This window comes from Lagenorhynchus albirostris, chromosome 15 (genome assembly GCF_949774975.1).
Source record: "Lagenorhynchus albirostris chromosome 15, mLagAlb1.1, whole genome shotgun sequence".
NCBI lineage: Eukaryota > Metazoa > Chordata > Mammalia > Artiodactyla > Delphinidae > Lagenorhynchus > Lagenorhynchus albirostris.
Window position 1 is genome coordinate 21532952 of NC_083109.1, and position 23124 is coordinate 21556075.

Below are 23124 nucleotides of genomic sequence, written 5' to 3' on the forward strand. Positions count from 1 at the left end.
AGAAGGAAGGAGTATGATCTTGCAAATATCTGCATGGTACAGGAAAGCATAAATGGTGCCTAGAACAATTAAAAGAGAACCAAACAGAACTTCTAGAAATGAAAACTATTAATAACTGAAACTTAATACTCAATGATTGAGCTTGATAGCAGATTAGACAGAACTGAAGAGAGAATTAGAGAAGCAGAAGATAAATGATCCAGAATATACCACAGAGAAATAGATGTAAAACATGAAAGAGAACTGGGAAGGCATTGAAGACAGGGCGAGAAAGTCTAAAATACGTTTATTAAGAGTTTCAGAAGGATGTAAGAGAGAAGAGGCAGACACAATAATTGAAGAGATAATGACTGAGAACTTTCCAAAACTGATGAGAGCTAATAATCCACAAATTCAAGAATCCCAACAAACCCCCAGCTAAATAATAAGAATAAATCCATGTCTAAATACATGATAGAAAAGCTGAAGAACATTAAAGACAAAGAGTAGAATCTAAGGAGCATCTAGAGAATACAATAAATTACCTTCAAAAGAATGACAGGTGATGCTGACTTCTAAATAGCAACGATGGAAGCCAGGTAATGGTGAAATGCTATCTTTGATGGGCCAAAAGAAAATAGCTACCCAAATAAAATTCTATACCCACCAAAATGTACTTCAAGAACAAAGTTTAAATAAAGACATTTTCAGACAAACAAAATCAGAACTTTCTGCTCATAGAACCTCATTAAATTCTAAAGGATATACTCTGTGTAAAAGGAATATTAACCCTGAATGGAAGGCTTGAGATAAAAGTAGAAATGAAGAGCAAAGAAACTGATAAATACATCTGCAGGTCTATTTGAACATTAACTATATATAAACAATAATATTAATGTCCAGTAGAATTTCTTTCTCTCTTTAGTATTTGATAGAATTATAATACATGAAAACTACGGCATATATGTCAAAGTAGCATTGCAGTGGCTGGGAAAAGATAAAAGGTACTGATTATATAAATTTAAATATTCATGTTGTAATTTCAAGGACAACATTTAAAAAACAGAAAAGATGTATAATCTCCAAGCTGGTCGAGAAGGGAAATAGAATTAAAAAATAATCAATTCAGAATAGCCAAAAAGAATAGAAAAATAACATAGAAAGGGTGAGATGAAAAGAAAACACAAAATAAGCGAGTGGATTTACACCCATATACATCAATAATTATATTAAATATCAAAAGACTAAATGCTTCAGTTAAAATATAAAGATCGTTGTATAGCTTGGATTTGAAAAATACAACTATACGTGGTTTACAAGCAGCATACAGGAAACATAAGGATATATAAAGATTGAAAGTAAAAGGATGTAATAAAGTATAGCTTAAAAAAGAATGGTGGTGTGACTATATTAACATAAAATAAGAGACTTTATCATTAAAAGTATTACTAGAGATAAGAAGGCTGCTGTATAATGGTAAATGTTTTAATTTATAAGAATATATAACTACCTTAATTTTATATACACCTAATGACATAGTTTCAAAACAAAAATTAATAGAATGATAATTCAATACATCTCTCTCAGTATTTGACAGAACATGGAGACAAGTCAGTATGGATATAAAAGATGTATTTATCAGATAGGGATAGGTTATGCCTCAGTAACAAAAAACTCCGAAGTCTCAGTGGCTTGGTTCAACAAAGGTTTATTTGTCAGTCACACAAAGTCCAGTGAAGTCAGGCAATTCTCAGGACAGTTCTCCTCCAAGAAGTGACCCAGAGATCCAGTCTGCTCTCATCACATGCCTCTGCCATCTCACTCTGTAGTTCCCACAGATGCTTCTAAAGAAGAGAAAGTGTGGAGGAAGCACACTGGCTCTTAATTGCCTTGGCTCAGAAGTTACACATATCATTTTCATTCACATCTCTTTAGCTAGAACTGGTCACACATTCTCTCCCATCTCTAAGCATACTGAGAAGTGCAGTCTGCCTATGTCTCCAGAAAAGAGAGGAAACCCAGGCCGGAGTGGGAACCTATAGTCTCTACTCAGAGGATTTGAACAAAACAGTGAAAAAACTTGACCTAACAGACATACATAGATAACTCTGTGTCCAACACCTTATTTTCAGACACATAAAACAATTTACAAAATTTGACTATAACCTGGGCTATAAAGCCAGTCTCACCAAATTTCAAAGAACCAAAATCATATAGAGCATATTAGCTAACCAGCTATTTCTTATAACTAAGGTATAAATCAATAATAAGAGATAATTAGAAATTTCCATATGCTAGGAAAATTTTAAATACACTTCTAAATAACCTATGGGTTAAAGAAGAACTGATAAAGGAAGCTAAAAAATATTTTGAATGAACTGATAGCAAATTAATTCATATAAAGATTTGTGAGTGTAGGTAAATCAGTACATAGAGGGAAATTTATAGTCTTAGATACATATGTCAGAGAAGAAAAAAAGCTGAAAATTGATAAAATAAACATCGACTCCAAGAAGTTGTAAAAAGAATGTCAAGGCATGGGACTTCCCTGGTAGTGCAATGGTTGGGAATCTGCCTGCCAATGCAGGGGACACGGGTTCGATCCCTGGTCTGGGAAGATCCCACGTGCCACAGAGCAACTAAGCCCATGCACCACAACTCCTAAGCCTGTGCTCTAGAGCCCACGAGGCACAACTACTAAAGCCCCCACAGCTAGAGCCCGTGCTCCACAATGGGCAAAGCCACCATAATGAGAAGCCCGCGAGCTGCAATGAAGAGTAGCCCCCCACTTGCTCCAACTAGAGAAAAGCCTGCGTGCAGCAATTAAGACAGAACGCAGCCAAAAAAAAAGGAATGTCAAGACAAATTCAATAAATGTAGGAAGAAGTAAATAATAAAGGCATGAACAGAAAATAATAAAATAAGAAAGCAAAGATTAAAACAGAGCCAAAAGACAGTTCTTTGAAAAGGTAGTAAAATTGATAGACCCCTGAAGGAAACTGGTCTAGAGAAAAACAGAACTGGCACCAAGAAAACAATATTAGGAATAAAAAGTGGGACATCACTACAGAGGCTGCCAGCATTAAAGAAAAATGAGGGTATTCTGAACAACTTTGAGTCAATACATTTGAAAGTTTAAATGAAACGGACAACCTGGAAAGGTGTAATATACCAATTTTGACTCAAGACAAAATAGAAAACCTAGAGAGTCCTCTAATAATTAAGAACACTGAAAATCCCTTTCATTAAGAAAACTTTAAGTCTAGATGGTTTCACTGGCCAGTTCTATCCAACATTCAAAGAAGAAACAATTTTAGCTTCTAGAGAACAGAGAAACAGTAAATAATCCCCAATTCATTTATGAGAGTAACATAACCTGCCTACCAAAACAGCAAAAGGATACAGCAAGAAAAGAAAGTTACAGGCCAACTTTACTCATAAATATAAATGAAAACTCCTTAATAAAGTGTTAGCCACATAAATCACTATATAAAAGGATACCACAAAAGTGGGCTAATCCCAGGAACACAAGGTTGATTTAACAATAGAAAATCTATTCATACAATTCAGCACATAAACTGATTAAAGGACAAAAACTACACGCAGAGAACCATTTGATAAAAAATTTATATTTAGTCATGATTTTAAAACTAAAAAAAATGATAATCTACAACATTATGAACAGAAGGGAATTACCATAACTTGATAAAGATTATGTCTGTGGCTACCATAATTAATGGTAAAATATTGCAAGCTTTTCCTTTTGAGATCAGGACGTCAAGGATGCCCACTGCACCCATTTTATTCAACATTTTACTGGCAGTCTTATCCAGTGCAGTGAGGCGAGAAAAAGAAATAAAAGATGTAAGAGTTGGAAAAGAAATAAAAGTCATCTTTCAAAGGTGCTATAATTAGTATATATAGAGAAACCCCAAATGATCTACAACTATGTTATCTAAATTAACAAGAAAATTTAGCATTTTTATTGGATTCAAAATAAACATATTAAAAATATGTTTCCATATAATCACCCACTGAATTATTGAAAGAAGCTACTGGGGGGAAGATCTGCACTTGGGGGACAAGAAGGTCTTCTGAACGTTCAGAGATAAACCCGTTGGAACAGGCTACCCTGTGTGTGAGTGAGCTTCCCGTCACTGGAAGGGTTCAAGCAGGAACAGGATGGCCTGTGTCCAGGGGTGTTGGAGAAAGAAACTGGGCTCAGAGTGAGAGGCTGGTTCTCCCCAGGCTGGACCTCAGCTCTTCTCACACTTGTCCCTGGGAGGCAGCCTCTCTCCTTTCTTCTGGTTCCTCTCAGAATCAACTTAATCCTTCGGTAAAGTGGGTAAAATAAACCAGGATTTATGGCTCCAGAACGTGTTGTAACAATCCCTAATCTTATCGTGTCCACTTCCTTCTCCTAGGCTTTCCTTTCAGAGAAAACCCACAACGGCATTTCTCTTGCCCTGCCTCCTGCCCCCGCCCCCGGCCCCACCAGACTTATCTACCAAGTTCAAGTTCTGTGGCAAACGGAACAGCTCCCCCGATGGCTGTAGGTGCCGGCCTAGGGGCTTCTCCACAAGCACAAACTTGAGTGGGTTCACCCTGTTCAAAGCCTTCAAAGTCTCCCCGCTGCCTAGAGTCATGGTTTTTTTCCAACAACAGACCCCTTTGATAAAGGCAAATCTTTCCTTGCAAATAGCACCCCACTGAGTATTTACTCGGTTCCCAGCACCGTGCTAAGGCTTTACGGGCTTGATTCATGGAATCCCCCATGAGTCCCCATGAGGTAGGACCTACTATTAGCTCCCCAGGTCACTAAGTGGGGACTTGGGACTGGGACTTTCTCAGTTCAGGCCACACACTCTGAAACACCATGCCATCTGGTTTGGTTTGGTTTGGTTTGGTTTTTGTAACTGTTTTTCCAGTGAAATTTAACATAGTCCCTTAAAGGCACAACACAAAGGCACAACACGGAACAGTGCAGCTGCTTTCACTGGAGCAGGGATGGAGGGCCTGGACTTCTCAGCTTTGCCACCTTATCCCCCAAAGCAGCTCCCCCATACCACCCAGCCACCATCCATAATCCTCACCAGAGGGGCCCAGGAGGTAGAGCACATAAGCATGCAGACCTGGGTCAGTCCTGTGCTCTCTAGCTACCTGACCTTGAGCCTTGGTTTTCTCACCTGCAAAATGGGGCTAATAGGCCTTCCTACTTTCGTAGGGTTATTGTGAGGATTAAACGAGACGGTGAATGTAAGGGTTCATCATCCAGAAAGTGCTGCATACATGTTGTCTGCGATTATTGGTGGTCTCTGTGGATTGGGGTAGCCCCTCGGCACCTCCCTCTGGACTCTCAACATGGCAAACCGGGGGCCGTGAGCTCTGGAAGATGCCGCAACCCAGGTTCACGTCACCTGTTGAAAATTCATCCTCTGGTCATAGCACTTTGCCGGGCCCACTGTGCCTTTACCTGATTGGTCGCTGTCTGTCTCCCCCCAAGACTCTAAGTGCCATGAGGACAGGGATTGTTTCTGGTTTTGCTAGCTGCATCCATAGTGCCTATCACCAGGGGGTGCTTAAGAAACACCTGTTGAATTAAAAAAAAATTAAAGTCCTTGGGAAGATGATAAAACTATAACTCTGAAACATAATTTGTTAGAATCACAGAACTCCAGGGCTCAAAGGGGGTTCAGAAACCAGCCAGACAATTTCCTCAGAGGAAACTGAAACACAGGGACAGAGAAGGACTTCCCGGGATGCAGAGTGAGTGAGAACAGGACAAGAAGCCAGGCCTCTGTGTGACCCCCTCACCTGCCATTTCCCATCTGTCATAAGCCCCACTTACCTTCACCATTGGCACTTGATGAATGCTAACTGATCACCTCCATCAGCCCTAAGATCTTGGCACAAAAACTCCAGAAGCTGCTGGCAAAGCCTCCTTTCCGGTAAATTCTTTTCTTAGCTCTGGAACTACTGGTTCCAAAGATGCACAACCGGTCCTGAAAATAGCCATTTCACCCCAAATTAAGAACAAGCCCTGTTTTTGAGGATTCTCAATTTGGGGTTCCTCTCAGGCAGAGTTCTAGACCATCTGAGTTGGCAGGGACCTGAGATATTCTGGGCCAATTCCAGAAGGGGGAACCGAGGCCAGAGAAGGACAGAGACTTTCCCAAGGTCACAAAGGGAATCAGTGACAGGGCTGGGACCAGAACCCGGGCTCTCCACTCTCTGGCCAGTGCTCCTGTCTCTACAGCAGGCTGTAAGTAGTCGGACTGGATTAACTTGAAGGTACTTGCAGGCTCTGATCTGAGGCTAATAGATTCTTCTTCGAACAGGGGTGTGGTCTTCTTCAGACTGTGGTCAGCTGTGCAAACTCCTGTCACAGGTCCTCAGCACAGAGTAACTTTCTACGTGCAAAAATGACAATATGGCATTCCAAAACAAATTGGCATTCCAAGGACAAACTGATATTCCAAAAAAACAAAATTCCAAACTGGTATTCAAATTAGTTGCCAACATTAGAAAACTATTTTTACATGCAAATCCAGGATTCCACATTCTCTTAGAAAAATCAGACAATCTGGTAATACTGATCTTCCCTTCCGGCGTGCGACACTTGGCTGAACTACACAGCGATTGTCACACATTTGCCTGTCCACAGCTGGCCAAATTGCCTCCTTCCTATTGCCTCCCCAGGTCCTGAAGGCATTTGAGTTTGCAGCCCCTGTTCTATTGAGATTTGCGAATCCCCTCTGTAACTATTCCCCAGATAAGGGGTCACGTAGGCACTGTTTATTGCCTCCAGGGAGTTTGCTTCCAGTCTGTTCCATGGTTGGCCACGTAGATGGTGGTGGGGAGAGAGAGCTTGATTTGAACCATGGCCGATCTGAATTCATGTATAACAGGTCATGCTGTAATGTACTTCCAAAGCCTAATGAACTTTAATTACCTCAGAACCAGGACTGAACATGCTTGTTTTGGTTGAGGCAGATAAGAAGGCCCCTCTTGGAAATGACTTCATAGACTGTCAAGCCATCGAAATGAAATCCAGATGCCATTGCATTCTGGGCAAACTAGGGGTCAAGTCTGGATGGCCCTTTGGAAGTTTTGAAGGCAACCAGTGCCGATATCAAGAGGGTCTGGAGGTCTGTCTTCAAGTTCTTGAGCAATGACAGCACTCAGATAAATTGCCTTTCTATGACCTTGCCAGGGGCTGTCACCACCAACCCGTGTTTCATAATCCATGGAGGTGGGGGAGGTTTAGAGTAAAGACAGGCCGCTGAGCAATCCATCAGGAGGTGGCCCAGGAAATCTGGGCAGACACTCTTAGAGAGTTCTTGGCAAGCTTCAAATTTTGGAACTTTAAAAGCAATGGCTTCGTTCCTACCACACGTATCAGCAGTCAAATCTCAAAGCCAACAGAAATATTAGAGTCCAGGAGTATTCGATATGGGAGAGCCCTTGTATGTTTCATCTCATCTAACTCTCTACCTTAATTGAGAAGTACCCTACAGCACCCCGGACAAGAAGGGTCAGCCAGCCTTGGTGGGGCAATGTCTTCCTGATAATGGGTCAGAAGCTGTCCCCACTGAAACGTCCAACTCCTGTCCCCACTTTTATCCTCAAAATAAGAACCATTTTTATGCCTGCCTTTATCTATGTACATTGAGCACCACCATACTTGCCCTCTCATCTGCAGGCTAAACTGTTCCAAGTCATCCTTCCTGGGAGGCCTTGATTTTGAGGCCTAGCTACTGTCCTGCAATTGGCCAGTGCCCCTTTTCAGCATCTTTTCACAACAGCTGTGACTTTAAAAGGACACAGTTCTTGCTCTATGGCCTCCAGAGAAGAACGGCTGAGTCCAGCTGTACCACATCCCAGGCTCACATGCCCAGTTTGCACTGATTGTTCCACAACAGTAAACAGCTTTTATTTATTTAACAAATACTCATGTAGCTCAGCTTACTTTAGCAATATTCATTAAATCCCCATAACCCTCGGAGTTACGAGTCTATTATTGTCATCCCTGGTGTACAGATGATGAAACCAAGACACAGGGGAGTAAAGTCACTCGGCCAAAGTACCAGTTAAGTGGGGAGGCTGGGGGGCTTCCCTGGTGGCGCAGTGGCTAAGAATCCACCTGCCAATGCAGGCGACACGGGTTCGAGTCCTGATCTAGGAAGATCCCACATGCCGAGGAGCAACTAAGCCGGTGCACGCCACAACTACTGAGCCTGTGCTCTAGAGCCCACGACCCACAACTACAGAGCCCGCACGCCTCGAGCCCATGCTCCACAACGAGAAGCCACCGCAATGAGAAGCCTGTACACCGCAACGAAGAGCGGCCCCCACTCGCCGCAACTAGAGAAAGCCCTCGCGCAGCAATGAAGACCCAACGCAGCCATAAATAAAATAAAATAGAATACAATTTAAAAAGTGGGGAGACTGGGACTCAAACTCAGATCATTGGAGTCTGGAGCTGGTGCCCGTAACCTCCCTGTGCTGCCTCTCTGTGCAGTTGTTCATGTTAAGCACAGCGATGAAGATCTCTAGGGAGATCTGGAAATACTTTGTCTCCTGGGTAAGTCAGCCTCAACCTGAGGTGTGAAGTGACTTGCCTTAAGTCACTCCATTCTGCAGTGATGGAGTTGGGACTTCACCTGGGTTCCAAGTTCAGGGCTCTTTGCTCTAGCCTAGAGCATGCCGAGTCGACTCATCAGATTTAATTGAAGGGGAATCCTCCAGGGGAGCAACATCACAAAGATCCTACCCAGGGAAGTGAAATGCATTCTAACCTGGCTTTGAGCCCACATGCATATCTAACAGTCCACAATTACCCAGTGGGTTCCTGGTCCAGGGAGACAAAAACTAATTAACCTAAGCATCTGATATTTTGAAAGTACACGTTAGGAAATACATGGAGACCTCATTAATTCATACCCCAATAATTCAGCAGTCATCATGGTCTCTCGTTGGGCTGAAGTACATATTACATTAACCCAGAGATGGGCAGACTTTTGTAAAGGGTCAGATAGTAAATATGTTGGGAAATGTGGTCATACACAGCCTGTTGACTCCTGCACAGCTGCATGAACGTGTTCCTGGGGCCTGAAACATTTCCTAACAGGAAGGTAAGGAGCCCTCACAGCTAGTGCTGGGCATATCACCTTGTTTGCAAATATCTTTCCCCTGCTAACAGGTTTGATGTATATGTCTTTGCTCTGCTTAAGTGGCATCTGGCCAACCCCACTGCTTATATCTGTTCCTGGGGAGAGGGAACAGGGTCCTCCTCCTGCAGCACAATGAGGGGCACATGCAGACCATCTTCCTGTGTCAGCTGCAGGACAGGACCCGCTGACCATGGGGAACCAGTGCTATTAAAGCAGGTCTCGCTTTCTTCTGTGAGTAAAGCATCATTCCATCTAGTGCCTATGTGAGCTGTGTCTTACTTGGTGACTCCGACACCTGAAACCATGCACCTTAAATTTCTTACTATCTCTGCCTTTTAATTGAGGTATTTAGACATTTAATGTGATTATTGATATGATCAGATTTTAGCATATCACCTTGCTATTTGTTTTCTACATGTCTCATCTATTCTTTGCTTCATTTTTTCCTTTTTCTGCCTTCTGGAATATTTGAAAATAATTTTTATGATTTCATTGCATCTCCTCTGTTCACTTATTAGCTACAGCTGTTTGTTATTTTCATGGTTGTTTTAGACTTTTTAGTGTATATTTTTACCTTATCACATTCTACTCTCAAGCGACATTATAACACATCACGAATACTATAAGATCCTTATAATAATACTTCCATTTCTCCCCCTTCTGACTTTATGCTTTTGTTGTCATATATTTTGCTTTCTTGTATGTTATAAAACTCGAAGTACATTATTATTTTTGTTTAAACAATTATCTTTCTTTTAAGATTTTCTTTTTGATGTGGAATATTTTTAAAGACTTTATTGAAATTGTTACAATATTGCTTCTGTTTTATGTTTTGGTTTTTTGGCCACAAGGCATGTGGGATCTTAGCTCCCTGACCAGGGATTGAACCCACACCCATGCATTGGAAGGCGAACTCTTAACCACTTGACCACCAGGGAAGTCCCTCGATTATCTTTTAAAGACATTTAAATTATAAGAAAAAAAATTATATACTTCCCCATGGAGTTATTTTCAGTGCTCTCCATTCCTTTGTGTAGATCCAGATTTCTATCTTGGTATCATTCTTCTTCAGATACCATTTCTTATTGTTCAGGTCTACTGGTGATGAATTATTTCAGCTTTTGTTGCTTTGAAAACATTTTTCTTTCATTTCCATTTTTTTCTCTCTTTTTAAAAATTAAAGTAAAATTGACTTACAATATTAAATTAGTTTCAGGGATCAAAACAATATTAAATTAGTTTCAGGGGTACAATATAGTGATTCAATATTTTTATACATTACAAAGTGATCACGAGAAGTCTAGTTAACATCTGTCACCATACAAAGTTATTCCAATATTATATTCCCTATGCTAAACATTACATCCCATGACTTATTTTATAATTGGAAGTTTATACCTCTTAATCTCCCTCACCTATTTCATTCCACACTATCCCCTCTGGCAACCACCAGTTTGACCTCTGTATCTATGAGTCTGTTTGTTTTGTTTGTTCAGTTTGTTTTTAGATTCCACGTATAGTGAAATCATATGGTATTTCTCTTTCTCTGACTTATTTCACTTAGCATAATACCCTCTAGGTCCATCCATGTTGTCACAAATGGCAAGATTTCATTCGTTTTTATAGCTGAGTAATATTCCATTGTGTATATATACACCACATCTTCTTTATCCATTCATCTGTTGATGGGCACTTCGGTTGCTTCCATATCTTGGCTATTGTAAATAATGCTGCAATGAACATAGGGGCACATGTTTCTTTTAGAATTAGTGTTTTTGTTTTCTTCACAAAAATACCCAGAAGTGGAACTGCTGGATCATATGGCAGTTCTATTTTTAATTTTTTAAAGACTCTCCATACTGTTTTCCACAGCAGCTGTACCAATTTACATCCCCACCAACAGTGCACGAGGGTTCCCTTTTTCTCCACATCCTCACCAGTACTTGTTATTTCTTGTATTTTTGCTGATAGCCATTCTGACAGGTATGAGGTAACATCTCATCGTGGTTTGATTTGCATTTTCCTGATGATTAGTGATGTTGAGCATCTTTTCATGTGTCTGTTGGCCACCTGTCTTTGGAAAAAAAGATCTATTCAGGTTCTCTGCTCTTTTTTTTTCCTCTGCCCATTTTAAAAAAAAATAGGGTTGTTTTTTTGATGAGTTATATATTTTGGGTATTAGCCTCTTTTTGCCAAATTGTTCACACACACCTTCTCCCACTCAGGTTTTTGAAAAATTTCCTGATTTAACAATCCATTGCTTGTTTAGTAGCATATTGTTTAGCCACCATGTGTTTGTGTTTTATGTAGTTTCTTTTTTCCTTGTATTTTATTTCTCATCTCATACCATCATGGTCAACAAAGATGCTTGATATGATTTCAATCTTCTTAAATTTATTGAGACTTGTTTTGTGGTCCAGGACGTGATCTATCCTGAAGAATGTTCTATGTGCACTTGAAAAGAATGTGTACTTTGCTGCTTCTGGATAAAATGTTCTATAAGATATCTTCTAAATTAATCTGGTCTAATGTGTTGGTCAAGGCCAGTGTTTTCTTACTGATTTTCTATCTGGGTGATCTGTCCATTGATGTAAGTGGGGTGTTAAAAGTCCCCTACTATTATTGTGTTACTATAAATTTCTCCCTTTATAGTCATTATTTGCCATATGTATTTAGGTGCTCCTCTGTTGGGTGAATATATATTTTAAATTGTTATATCCTTTTGTTGGATTGATCCCTTTATCATTATGTAATGTCCTTCCTTGTCTCTTGTTACAGTCTTTGTTTTGAAGTCTATTTTATCTAATCATTGCTACCCCAGCTTTCTTTTAGTTTCCATTTGAATGGAATTCATTTTACCATCCCCTCACTTTCAGTCTGTGTGTGTCTTTAGATCTAAAGTGAGTCTTTGTAGGCAGCATATACATGGGTCTTGTTTTTTTATCCATTCAGCCACTCTTTCATGGAGCATTTAGTCCATTTACATTTAAAGTAATTATTGATAGGTATGTACTTATTACCATTTTGTTTGTTTTACGGTTGTTTTTGTAGTTCCTTTTTTCTTCTTTTGTTGTCTTCCCTTGTGATTTGATGACTATCTTTAGTGTTGTGTTTGAATTCCTTTCTCTTTTTTTGGTGTGTGTATTATAGATTTTTGGTTTGTGGTTACCATGAGACTCATATATAACTATGTAAATATGATTATTTTAAGTTGATGATCTCTTAAGTTCAACACATTCTAACAACCAAGCATTTTTATTCCTCTACCCATATTTAATGTTTTTGACATCATATTTTACATCTTTATGTTTTCTTTATCCCTTACTTATTGTGGATATAGATGACTTTATTACTTTTGACTTTTAACCTTCCTGCTAGCTTTATAAGTGATTGATCTACTATCTTTACTATATGGCTGCCTTTACCAATAAGATTTTTCCTTTTATAATTTTCATATATCTAGTTGTAGTCTTTTCTGCCTAGAGAAGTCCCTTTAACATTTCTTGTAAAGCTAGTGCTGAACTATTTTAGCTTTTGCTTAACTGTGAAACTTTTTAAAAATATTTATTTTCTTTATTTTTTTGGCTGCATCAGGTCTTAGTTGCAGCACACAGGATCTTCGTTGAGGCATGCGGGATCTTTCATTTTGGCATGCAGTCTCTTCGCTGCAGTGCTCAGGCTTCTAATTGTGGCGCGCGGGCTTTGCTCTAGTTGTGGTGTGTGGTTTTCTCTCTCTAGTTGTGGCGTGCAGGCTCCAGGGCACATGGGCTCTGTAGTTGTAGCGCACGGGCTCCACAGAGTGTGGTCTCTGTAGTTTGCGGCACATGGGCTCTCTCATTGAGGTGCGTGAGCTCAACAGTTGTGGTGCGTGGGCTTAGTTGCCCTGTGGCGTGTGGGATCTTAGTTCCCCAACCAGGGATCAAACCCACGTCCCCTGCACTGGAAGGCATATTCTTTACCACTGGATCACCAGGGAAGCCCCTGTGAAACTCCTGATCTCTCTTTCAAATCTAAATAATAGTCTTGCTGGGTAGAGTATTCTTGGTTGTAGGTTTTTTTCCTTTCATCACTTTAAATTTATCATGCTATTCCCTTTTGACCTGCAAAGTTTCTGACGAAAAGTCAGTTGATAGTCTAATGGGAGTTCCCTTCTATGTAACTGGTTGCTTTTCTCTTGCTGCTTTTAAGATTCTCTCTTTATCTTTTTTTGCCAGTTTAATTATAATGTGTCTTGGTGTGGACCTTTTTGGGCTCATCTAGTTGGGACTTTCTGTGCTTCCTGGACCTAGATGTCTGTTACCTCTCCTAGGTTAAAAAAATTTTCAGCTATTATCTCTTCAAATAGCAACCCCCCCCCTTCTCCTTCTGGGTCCCCTGTAACGGAAATGTTAATATGCTTGATGTTGACCCAGAGGTCTCTTAAACTACCTTCATTGTTTCAAATTATGTTTTTCTTTGTTCTGTTCAGCTTGGGTAATTTCACTGTGTCTTCCAGTTCACTGCTCTGTATCATCTAATCTACTGTTGCTTCCTTCTAGTGTATTTTTAAATTTCAGTTATTGTATTCTTCAGCCCTATTTAGTTCTTTATATTTTCGCCCTCTTCATTAATCTTCTCACATGTTCATTCATTCTTCTCCTGAGTTTGCTGAGTGTCGTTATGATCATTACTTTGAACTCTTTAGGGCGTAGACTGATTATCTCCACTTCACTTAGTTCTTCTATCTCCACTTCACTTAGTTCTTCTGGAGTTTTGTCTTGCTCCTTCGTCTGGAACATATTCCTATGTCTTCTCATTTTGCCTGTGTTTATTTCTGTATATTAGATAGGTTGGTTATGTTTCCTTATCTTAAAGAAGCGGCCTTATGTAGATGTCCTATGGGGCCCAGCATCACACTCCCCTCTGGTCACGAGAGCTGTATGCTCTAGGGGTGTCCCCTATGTGGGTGGCATGGGCCCTTTTGTTGTAACAGGGCCTACTACTATGGGTGTGCTAGTAAGGGGGTGCTGGGCCCTGGTCTGGTTGGCTGCCAGGCCTTGCCTTGTGCAGTGGTGGGCTGGGTTGGGTCCTGGGGCAGCTGACTGCTTGGTCTGGGGGGTCCTGGGACTGGTGCTGGTCTGCTGGCAGGTGGGTAAAACCCTGGCACTAATGGGTCAGAGAGAAGACTGCAAAGTGATGCTTGCCACCACCAGTGTCCTCATGGTAGAACAAGATGGCTGCCAGATGGCTGCCTCCCAGATGGCTGCCTCCAGTCTCTGTGTCCCCAAGGAGAATCCCAATTGCCTCCTGACTTTCCAGGAGGCTCTCTAAAGTTACCATGAGGGTCTGATCCAGGATCCTTTCAAATTACTGCCTCTGCACGGGGACCTGGAATATGTCAGATTTTGTGAGTGCCATTTAAGAGCAAACTCTCTATTTCCCACAGCTCTCCAGCTCTCCTGTATGCAAGCCTGCTGGCCTTCAAAGTCAATGTTCTAGGGCTTATCTTCTCAATGCAGGACCCCTAGGCTGGGTAGCCTGATGTGGGGCTCAGATCTCTCACTCCTTGGGAAGAACCTCTGCAACTGTGATTATGCTCTCAACTGTGTGTCACCTACCTGGGTGTGTGGGTCTTGGATTTACTGTATCTTCACCTCTCCTACCCACCTTGTTGTAGTTCTTTGTCGTTAGTTGTGGAAAATCTTTTCTGCTAGACTCCAAGTTGTTCTCATAGATAGTTGCTCTCTAAACAGTTATAATTTTGGCATGCCTGTGGGAGGAGGTGAGTTCAGGGTCTTCCTACTCTGCCATCTTGGCCACATCCCCACCCATTTTTTAAGGACATTTTTGCTAAATACAGAATTCTACATTTTTCCCCCCCTTTCAACACTTTAAAGGTATCATGCCATTCCTTTCTGGTTTGCATAGTTTATGATGAGAAGTCTGCTGCTACTCTGATCTTTGTTCCTTGGTATATGTTTCTTCTTATTCATTATCAGTGGTTTAGCAATTTCACTATGATGTGTCTTAGGATGTTAAGTTTTTTTTCATGTTTGTTCTTCTTGAGGACTACTGAGTTTCTTGGACCTATGCCCCTTTAACATTTTTATCATATTTGGGGAATGGCCATTATTTCTTCAAATATGTTTTCTGTCTCTTTCTCTCTTTCCTCTCCTTCTGGTATGTATTTCTGACAGTTGGTATTGTTTCACAGGCTACTCTTTTCATTCCCTTTCCAGTATTTTCTCTTTGTGCTTCATTTTGAATAATATCTATTTCTGTGCCTTTAACTTCACTGATCTTTTCTTCTGCAGGGTCTAATTTCTTCTGCTGTTAATCCCATTCAGTTTATTTTAATTTCAGATAGTCTATGTATCATCTCCAAAAATTTGATTTGGATTTTTAAAAAATACATTCTATGTCTTTCCTCATTATGTTCATGTTTTCCTTTATATCTCCTTGAGCATTTATAATGTTAATAATATCTGTTTAAAATCTTTGTCAGCTAATTCTATCATCTGTGTCGTTTTGGATCTGTTGAATTATTTTTCTCCTGGTTCTGATCATATTTTTCTGCTACTCTGGTGATTTTTTTTTTGTGCCAAATATAATAAACTTTACATTGTTGAGTGTTGGGTTTTGTTGTATTTCTTTAAACAGTGCTGGACTTCGTTCTGCCAAGCAGTTACTTGCAGATCAGTTTGAGGATTAATACTGAGCTTGTTTTATGGCAGGCTAAAAGCAACCTTTACTCTAGGACTACTTTAGCCCCACCACAAAGGCATGACCTTTTCAGGTTTCTATCCAACACTGTGTATTACAATGTCTCTTCTCTGGCTAGCAGAAACTTCAACTATTCCCAGATCTCTGTGAGCCCTGGGAATTACTGCTTTCTGTTTTTTCTTTCTCTGGAGGCATGGAGTTTCATCCCACATATGTCCTGATCAGAACTTACCTAAGGGTCAAGGGAGCCCTCTGTGGATCTTCTGAGCTCTGCCTCTATGAAGCTACCTTCTCTCTGTTATTTCTCCATGTAAATTTTAGCTGCCTCAGCTTTCCTGAACTCTGACCCCTGTCTCCCAGTTCAGTGATACAGTGGGCGTCTGGTTCCCCATCTCTGTGAAGACTGGAAAAATCCTAAATGAGTAAGATGGGCAATTCCCCTCTTCCTGTGTGTTTTCCTTCTCTCAGGGAGTCACAGCCCTGAGATGTCCCAATGCTTCCTGATGTCCAATGTCTGAAAACGTTTGTCTCGTATATTTTGTCTGCTTTTCTAGTTGTTTATGGCGGAAGGCAGTTCCCACAGCACTTAATCCTTCATGGGTGGAACTGAAAATCTCTATCCTAGTTGTTTTCACCATTGGTTTATACTTTAAAATATCATTTAACTAATAGATGGTGACTTCATTAAAAGTTGTTAAGAGACAATTTAAGAAAATTGTTTTGGGAGTTAGTTCATGAATATTTTTGAGTTTCACAATTCTACCAGGAAGTTAGGCTCTGTCAAGATTTTATGAAAAGTTGAACTAGGAAAAGATCTTCAAGGTTAACTCGAATTGATCAAGACACAACCCATTACTTAACCTTTAAATTCACTTTTTAAAGTGTTCAAGATTTTGACAAGGGTGCCAAGACCACTCAAGGGGAAAAAATAATCTCTTCAACAAATGGTACTGGGTGAGATAACTGAATATCCATAAGCAAGAATGAAGTTGAACTCTTACCTCACACTGTACACAAAAAATAACTAAAAAATGCACCAATGACCTAAATATAAGAGCTAAAAGTGTAAAATCCTAGAAGAAAACATAGGAGTAAACTTTCATGACCTTGGATCTGCAGTGTTTACTTAGATATAACACCAAAAGCACAAACAGCACAAGATAAAATAGATCATAGATTTCATCAAAATTTAAAACTTATATACATCAAAGGACACTATCAAGAGAGTGGAAAGACACCTACAAGATAGGAGAAAATATCTGCAAACCATGTATCTGATAACAGTCTAGTATCCAAAATATATAAAGAACTCTTACAACTCAACAACAGAGACAACCCAATTCAAAAATGGGCAAAGGACCTGAATAGACATTTCTCCAAAGATATACAAAGAACATTAAGCACATGAAAAGAAGCACAATGTCATTAGGAAAATGCAAATCAAGCCCACAATGAGAGAGCACTTCATACCCACTAGGATAGCTATTGTTATGGGTTGAATTGTGTCCCCTCCCCTGCAAAATATGTTGAAGTACTAAGCCCTGGTATCTGAGACTTTGACCTTATTGGGAAATAAGGACTTTATAGATGTAATCAAGTTAAGATGAGATGATTAAGGTGGGCCTCAATCTAATATGACTGGTTTACTTACAAAAGGGGGAAATTCGGACAAAGGCACAGAGGGAAGATGGCCATGTGAAGATGGAGTCAGAGATTAGAGTCATGCTACCACAAGCCAAGGAATGCCTGGGGCTACCAGAAACTGGAGGAGGCAAGGAAGGATCCTCCCCTAGTGATCTGGAGGGAGCATGGCCCTGTGAACACCTTGATTTTGGATTTCTAGCCTCCAGAACTGTGAGACAATGAATTTGCTGTTTTAAGCTACCCAGTTTGTGGTACTTTCTTATGGAGCCCTAGGACACCAACACAGCTATAATTTTAGAAATGGAAAATAACAAGTGTTGGCAAATGTGATGGTTAATTTTATGTGGCTGGGCCACGGTGCCCCTATATTTGGTTGAACATTATTTTGGATGTTTCTGTGGTGTTTTTAGGATGAGATTAACATTTAAATGGATGGACTTTTGAGAAAATCAGATTACCTTCCACAATGTGAGTAACCCATCAAAGGTCTTAATAAAACAAAGACTGACATCTCCCCTTGAGCAAGAAGGAATTATGCCAGCAGACTGTCTTTGGACTGAAACTGCACCTATTTCTTGGGTCTCCAGGTGCTGGCCTACCCTGCAGATTTTGGACTTACTAAGCCTCCACAACTGTGTGAGCAAATTCCTTAAAATAAATCCCTATCTATCTACCTACCTATATCAATATCCTATTGATTCTATTTCTCTGGAAAATCCTAACACAGCAAGGATGTGGAGAAATTGGAACCCTCATCCATTGCTGATGGAAATGTAAATGGTGCAGCCATTGTGGAAAATCATTTGGTGGTTCCTCAATTAGTTAAACACAGAGTTATCATATGACCCAGGATTTCCACTCCAAGGTATATATCTAAAAGAATTGAAAACAGGTGTTCAAACAAAAATTTGTACAAGAATATTCACAGCAACACTATTGACAATAGAAGATAAAAACAACTCAAATGTCCATCAACTGACTGATAAATATTGATGGATATCCATACAATGGAATATTGTTCAACCATTAAAAAAATAAAATTCTGATAAATGCTATAACATGAATGAATGTTGAAAACACTATGGTGAGTGGACAAAGTCAGACGCAAAGATCACACGTTGTAAAATTCCATTTATATTAAATATCCAGAATAGGCAATTTCATAAAGACAAAAAGCAAATTAGTGGTTGCCAGGGTGTTGGGAGTAGGAGTGACTGCTTAATGACTATGGGGTTGCCTTTTGAGGGGATGAAGATATTCTAAAACTAGGTTGTGATGGTTGCACAACATCGTGAATGTATTAAATACCAATGAATCATACACTTTTAAAATGGCTAAAATGGTTAATTTATATTGCGCATTTTACTACAATTTTAAAAAGTGTTCAAATACACAGAGAAGGATAATTCTTGAACTTACTAATTAAGAAACAAATTGAAGATGTGGAAACGGAACTTTTTAAGTTAACAAAAATAAAACAACAAATCAAGAATTAAAGGTCGGGCTTCCCTGGTGGTGCAGTGGTTAGGAATCCGCCTACCAATGCAGGGGACATGGGTTCGAGCCCTGGTCCGGGAAGATCCCACATGCCACAGAGCAACTAAGCCTGTGTGCCACAACTACTAAGCCTGTGCTCTAGAGCCCGCGAGCCACAACTACTGAGCCCGTGTGCCACAACTACTGAAGCCTGCACGCCTAGAGCCCGTGCACCACAAAAAGAGAAGCCATCGCAATGAGAAGCCTGAGAACCACAACAAAGAGTAGCACCCGCTCACCGCAACTAGAGAAAGCCCGTGCGCATCAATGAAGACCCAACGCAGCCAAAAATAAAATAAATAAAATTTAAAAATTAAAAAAAAAAAGAATTAAAGGTCATAAAATATGTGTAACCATTGCGATAAACAAGTAGTCTTGTGGAACTACAATCACAAAGCAAGTTTTGTCTCCTACCATCTCCTGAAATCCAACTTGTGCGACTAGCGTATCCCTTAGTTCTAGAAGAAAATCAGGCCTTGACAACTTCTCTAGTCAATCTTACATCATCATCACAATATCATCCTGTAGTCACACTTAAGATGCAAAACAGTCTCAGTTCAGAAGTTTAAATGTCCAATTCCATTATAATAAAAATGGCTTATCATTTGAACTTGAGGCCTTCTCTGGGCCTGCTGCAGACCATAAGCCAGCATCAGGGAAGTGAGGCCTTCTTTGTGTATTAAGGCTTCTGACCCTCCTGGGGTAGGGCCGTGGGAGTGAGGAAATGAAGGCAAAGCAAGAAAACAGCCTTAGTTGAGGCTTTGTGCTGACTGGGCACTGACTTGGCAAGAGTTTAACTGTCTTTCTCATGTGGGCTCCTCCAACACTCCTCAGGGTGGCTCATCCGTCCTCTCCTCTCTCCCTGTCATGCCATCTTCATGTCCCAGGGAGCCCTCAAGGGTGACGACTTCCCCATGACTCTGCTTTTTGATCCTTCATCAGCACCGCGAGTTGGAAGTTCATCTCCTGGAGTAAACCCTCGGCTCTTGCTCAGGCTCTGAGATGACTGCGTGCCAGTTCTATTGCACGCAGCCCACATCTGGTGCTTGGGAGGCAGAGACACATCCCTGGCCCAACAAGCTCTGGGAGTGGAGGCTGCACCCACCTCTGCCACCTCTCCTTTGCTCCATCATCAAAGCACCCAGCCAGCCACTGGTATCTCATCCTTTAGATTTTTCCAGGCCAGGGTCTGTACAGTCTATCAGATTGTCACCCTACAGGGGATGCACATATTAAGCTCCAGTGAGGCCCTTTTCCCTAGCCTTGAGGTGAGCGCAACTGGCACCCATTACTCTTGCTGAGGAGACTCCAAACACACAAATGGCTCTCTTCAAAGAAATCCCCACCAAAAATTCTCCTTCTTCAACTCTTTTTTTTTTTTTTTTTTTGTGGTACGCGGGCCTCTCACTGCTGTGGCCTCTCCCGTTGCGGAGCACAGGCTCCGGACGCGCAGGCTCAGCGGCCATGGCTCACGGGCCTAGCCGCTCCGCGGCATGTGGGATCTTCCCGGACCGGGGCACGAACCCATGTCCCCTGCACCGGCAGGCGGACTCTCAACCACTGCGCCACCAGGGAAGCACTCCTTCTTCAACTCTTAACTCTTCTTTTATATCCTTGATGTGGGTGAGGGAGTTTAAGATGGCTACAGGTTTTCGACCACCTCCATTATAAATACAGCATATGGTATACTTATGTGGTATCTATTGCTGCCTTGCAAAAAACATCTATTTTAACCTCTTGTTGCATGTGCATTTAAATAACTACAATCATCTGAATATAGTAACAGCTACTATTGAGCCCCTACTTTGTCCCAGACATGGTACTAGGTCCTTTTTACAAACATCTCATTTAAAGTTATTAACAGGTATGCTTATAACTACCTTATCGATTTCACGAGTTCATACAGATAACTGGCATTTAAAAATCTACAGAGTGAGGTATTATTAATAAGATTCTCAATAGGAAGAAATATTCTGAAAGCCTAGTCACAGAACTTTAGATCTGGAAAGGACTTCATAGGTTAGTCAACCACACTCATTTCCTTTAAGAAGCAGCTGAGGTCCTGAAAGGCTGAGGGACTTGCCGAAGGTCATCACAGTGAGAGGAGATCAGAAGATGGGGGTTATCATTTGCTACAGCTGCCTCTTATTTTAAAAAGTATTAGGTAAATTCTAATGCATACTGCTAATTTTAAGATTTATCAAACCAGGGGTAGAAGTGAATTCTTAATGTAAAATAACTGTCTCAGAGTCTTAAAAAATTGAACAAACTGGGCTTCCAACACTAGGTAAAGCTGTGCGAATCCTAATATACTGTACAGGAGAATAAAGGATTCTTAATTGAATCTGTGCCTCAGAGTGGAAAAATGATTTTTAAATGGAAAATCCCACAGAGGTGGCGATGAGAAATGAGTTTAGCTAGATGAATGATCTTAAGAGAAAGCAAGAGAGCAAACCAGGTTGGAGGGTGGCTTTTTCTTAAAGATCTCAAATAAACCAAGCGCAGACTGTTTGTCCCCAGACAGTGAGCTACTGTGCTTACTCTCATCTTCCTAGTCTTGGCACTGTCTCGTGTTTTGATCCTCACAGGCTCCAAGATTTCATGTAAACTTTTTAAAAAATAAGCGTTTACAGCACGATGATGATATTATTACTCTATCTATCAAATACTATGGAGAACCCAGAAAATGCCATCCAGCATTCTCAGACTTCAGTCCTGCATTCTCCTGCAAGACAACAATCATATGCTTTAGGGCTGGCAGGTGTCCAGAAACAATTTAGTCCAATACACTTCAAAGATAAGAAAACTGAGGCCCAGAGAGGAAAGCACCTTGCCTAGGAAGGTCACACTGTTAATGGCTCTAATCACAGAGGTTAAGCATTTTGACAGATTCATGAACTCTTGGGTAGTTAGTTCCATCCTCAGCTCTGAGGACCTCAGAGTCACATTTTGTAGCCTGAAGTGCTAATTAAACCAGAGGAATTATGGACTTACTATTTATAGGCAGGAGTGAAGACATTAACTAGGCCATGAAACCCGGGGACACAGAAGGAGATCTTGTCTCCTGAGATTCACATATTACATTCAACCTTTATATTTTAAGACAGAACTTGGTTAATGCATAGCCTCAACTTTCCAAATCTGATCTTCATCTTGGGTTGCATTTAGCCTTGAAGGACCAGGGCTACAGCAGTTTTTTTGCGTCATGAGATAAACGGGATAAACTGGTAACTGTACTTCTTTTGGTAAATGCTGCCCTCACCCAGTAAGAAAGGTTAAAATCATCCTTCTAAACATATCAATTGCTTCAAAGGAAAGTATTTCAAACCATTTTTTGTTATTTTGAGTTTTAACCAGTAATAGTCAATATGCTCTCACCGAATTTAAAAGTGAAAAGAAACCTACAAAAAATGTTTTTAAAAGACATATCACTTGGGTTTGCAATTATCTCATGTTTATTTTACTGTTCAGAGTGGTTTTCACTGTACTGCCAAAATCAAATCTCTCTTACGAGGCCTAGTGGTACGAACAGAAGTGCTGAAATCAAAGAACCTGCAAGTTTTAATCTGTCGGAGACCGTGTGGTACTAGGCAAAGAGTCATTTAACCTCTCTCCATCAATCCCACTTCTGTACAATGAAGATAAAACTATGAAGGTATCTCTCCTGTGTACTGTGTGAATTGGCTAATTAAAGCTAATTAACCCCCTGGAAAGAACCAAAAAATACTATCTAAGTGCTGAGTATTTATGGGCTACTAAACAGTCACAAAAACTCCTAAGAGACAAGACTCTGCAGAGACAGCACAATCTCTATTGATGATTACTAATTACCCACTGATTACAAACAAAGCTTTGGGTGCTCCCTAACAGGGGAGGGAAAAGAAACATTACACAATGTCATTCAACAACACCATCTTTATTCAAAAATATATATCTATGAGACATTTCAGAATATACTGCTACCGCCAATGGCAGCCTATACTTCTAAATAAAGTCCTAAATTAATATACAAATTTAAGCTTTAAAAATACTCTTTAAGAAAAAAAACAGAACAAAAAACAAGGGAAGATTGAAGACTTTCTGAGAATGA

The 23124-nt window shown here is 40.4% G+C and overlaps 1 protein-coding gene across 12 annotated transcripts in view; it reads right to left on the bottom strand.

Annotated features, from left to right (window-relative positions):
• Window positions 1–1671: 1671 nt before the first annotated feature.
• The window catches only part of RPRD1B (regulation of nuclear pre-mRNA domain containing 1B), a 77015-nt gene continuing 55562 nt past the window's right edge, over window positions 1672–23124 (bottom strand). For 2 of the 12 annotated variants that reach the window (XR_009535267.1, XR_009535252.1), the window contains 5 exons: window positions 10568–11222; window positions 10146–10318; window positions 5828–5981; window positions 5453–5569; window positions 1672–1823 (listed from right to left, as the gene is read on the bottom strand). Coding sequence is in view for 1 of the 12 variants with exons in the window: in XM_060123026.1 (XP_059979009.1) it covers window positions 1719–1823 (105 nt within the window). In the remaining 11 variants the exon portion in view is untranslated. Of the gene's footprint in view, window positions 1824–5165; window positions 5397–5452; window positions 5570–5827; window positions 10114–10145; window positions 10319–10567; window positions 11223–23124 lie in introns of those variants that run through there. The other 10 variants (XM_060123026.1, XM_060123025.1, XR_009535254.1 and 7 more) reach the window with 9 other exon arrangements.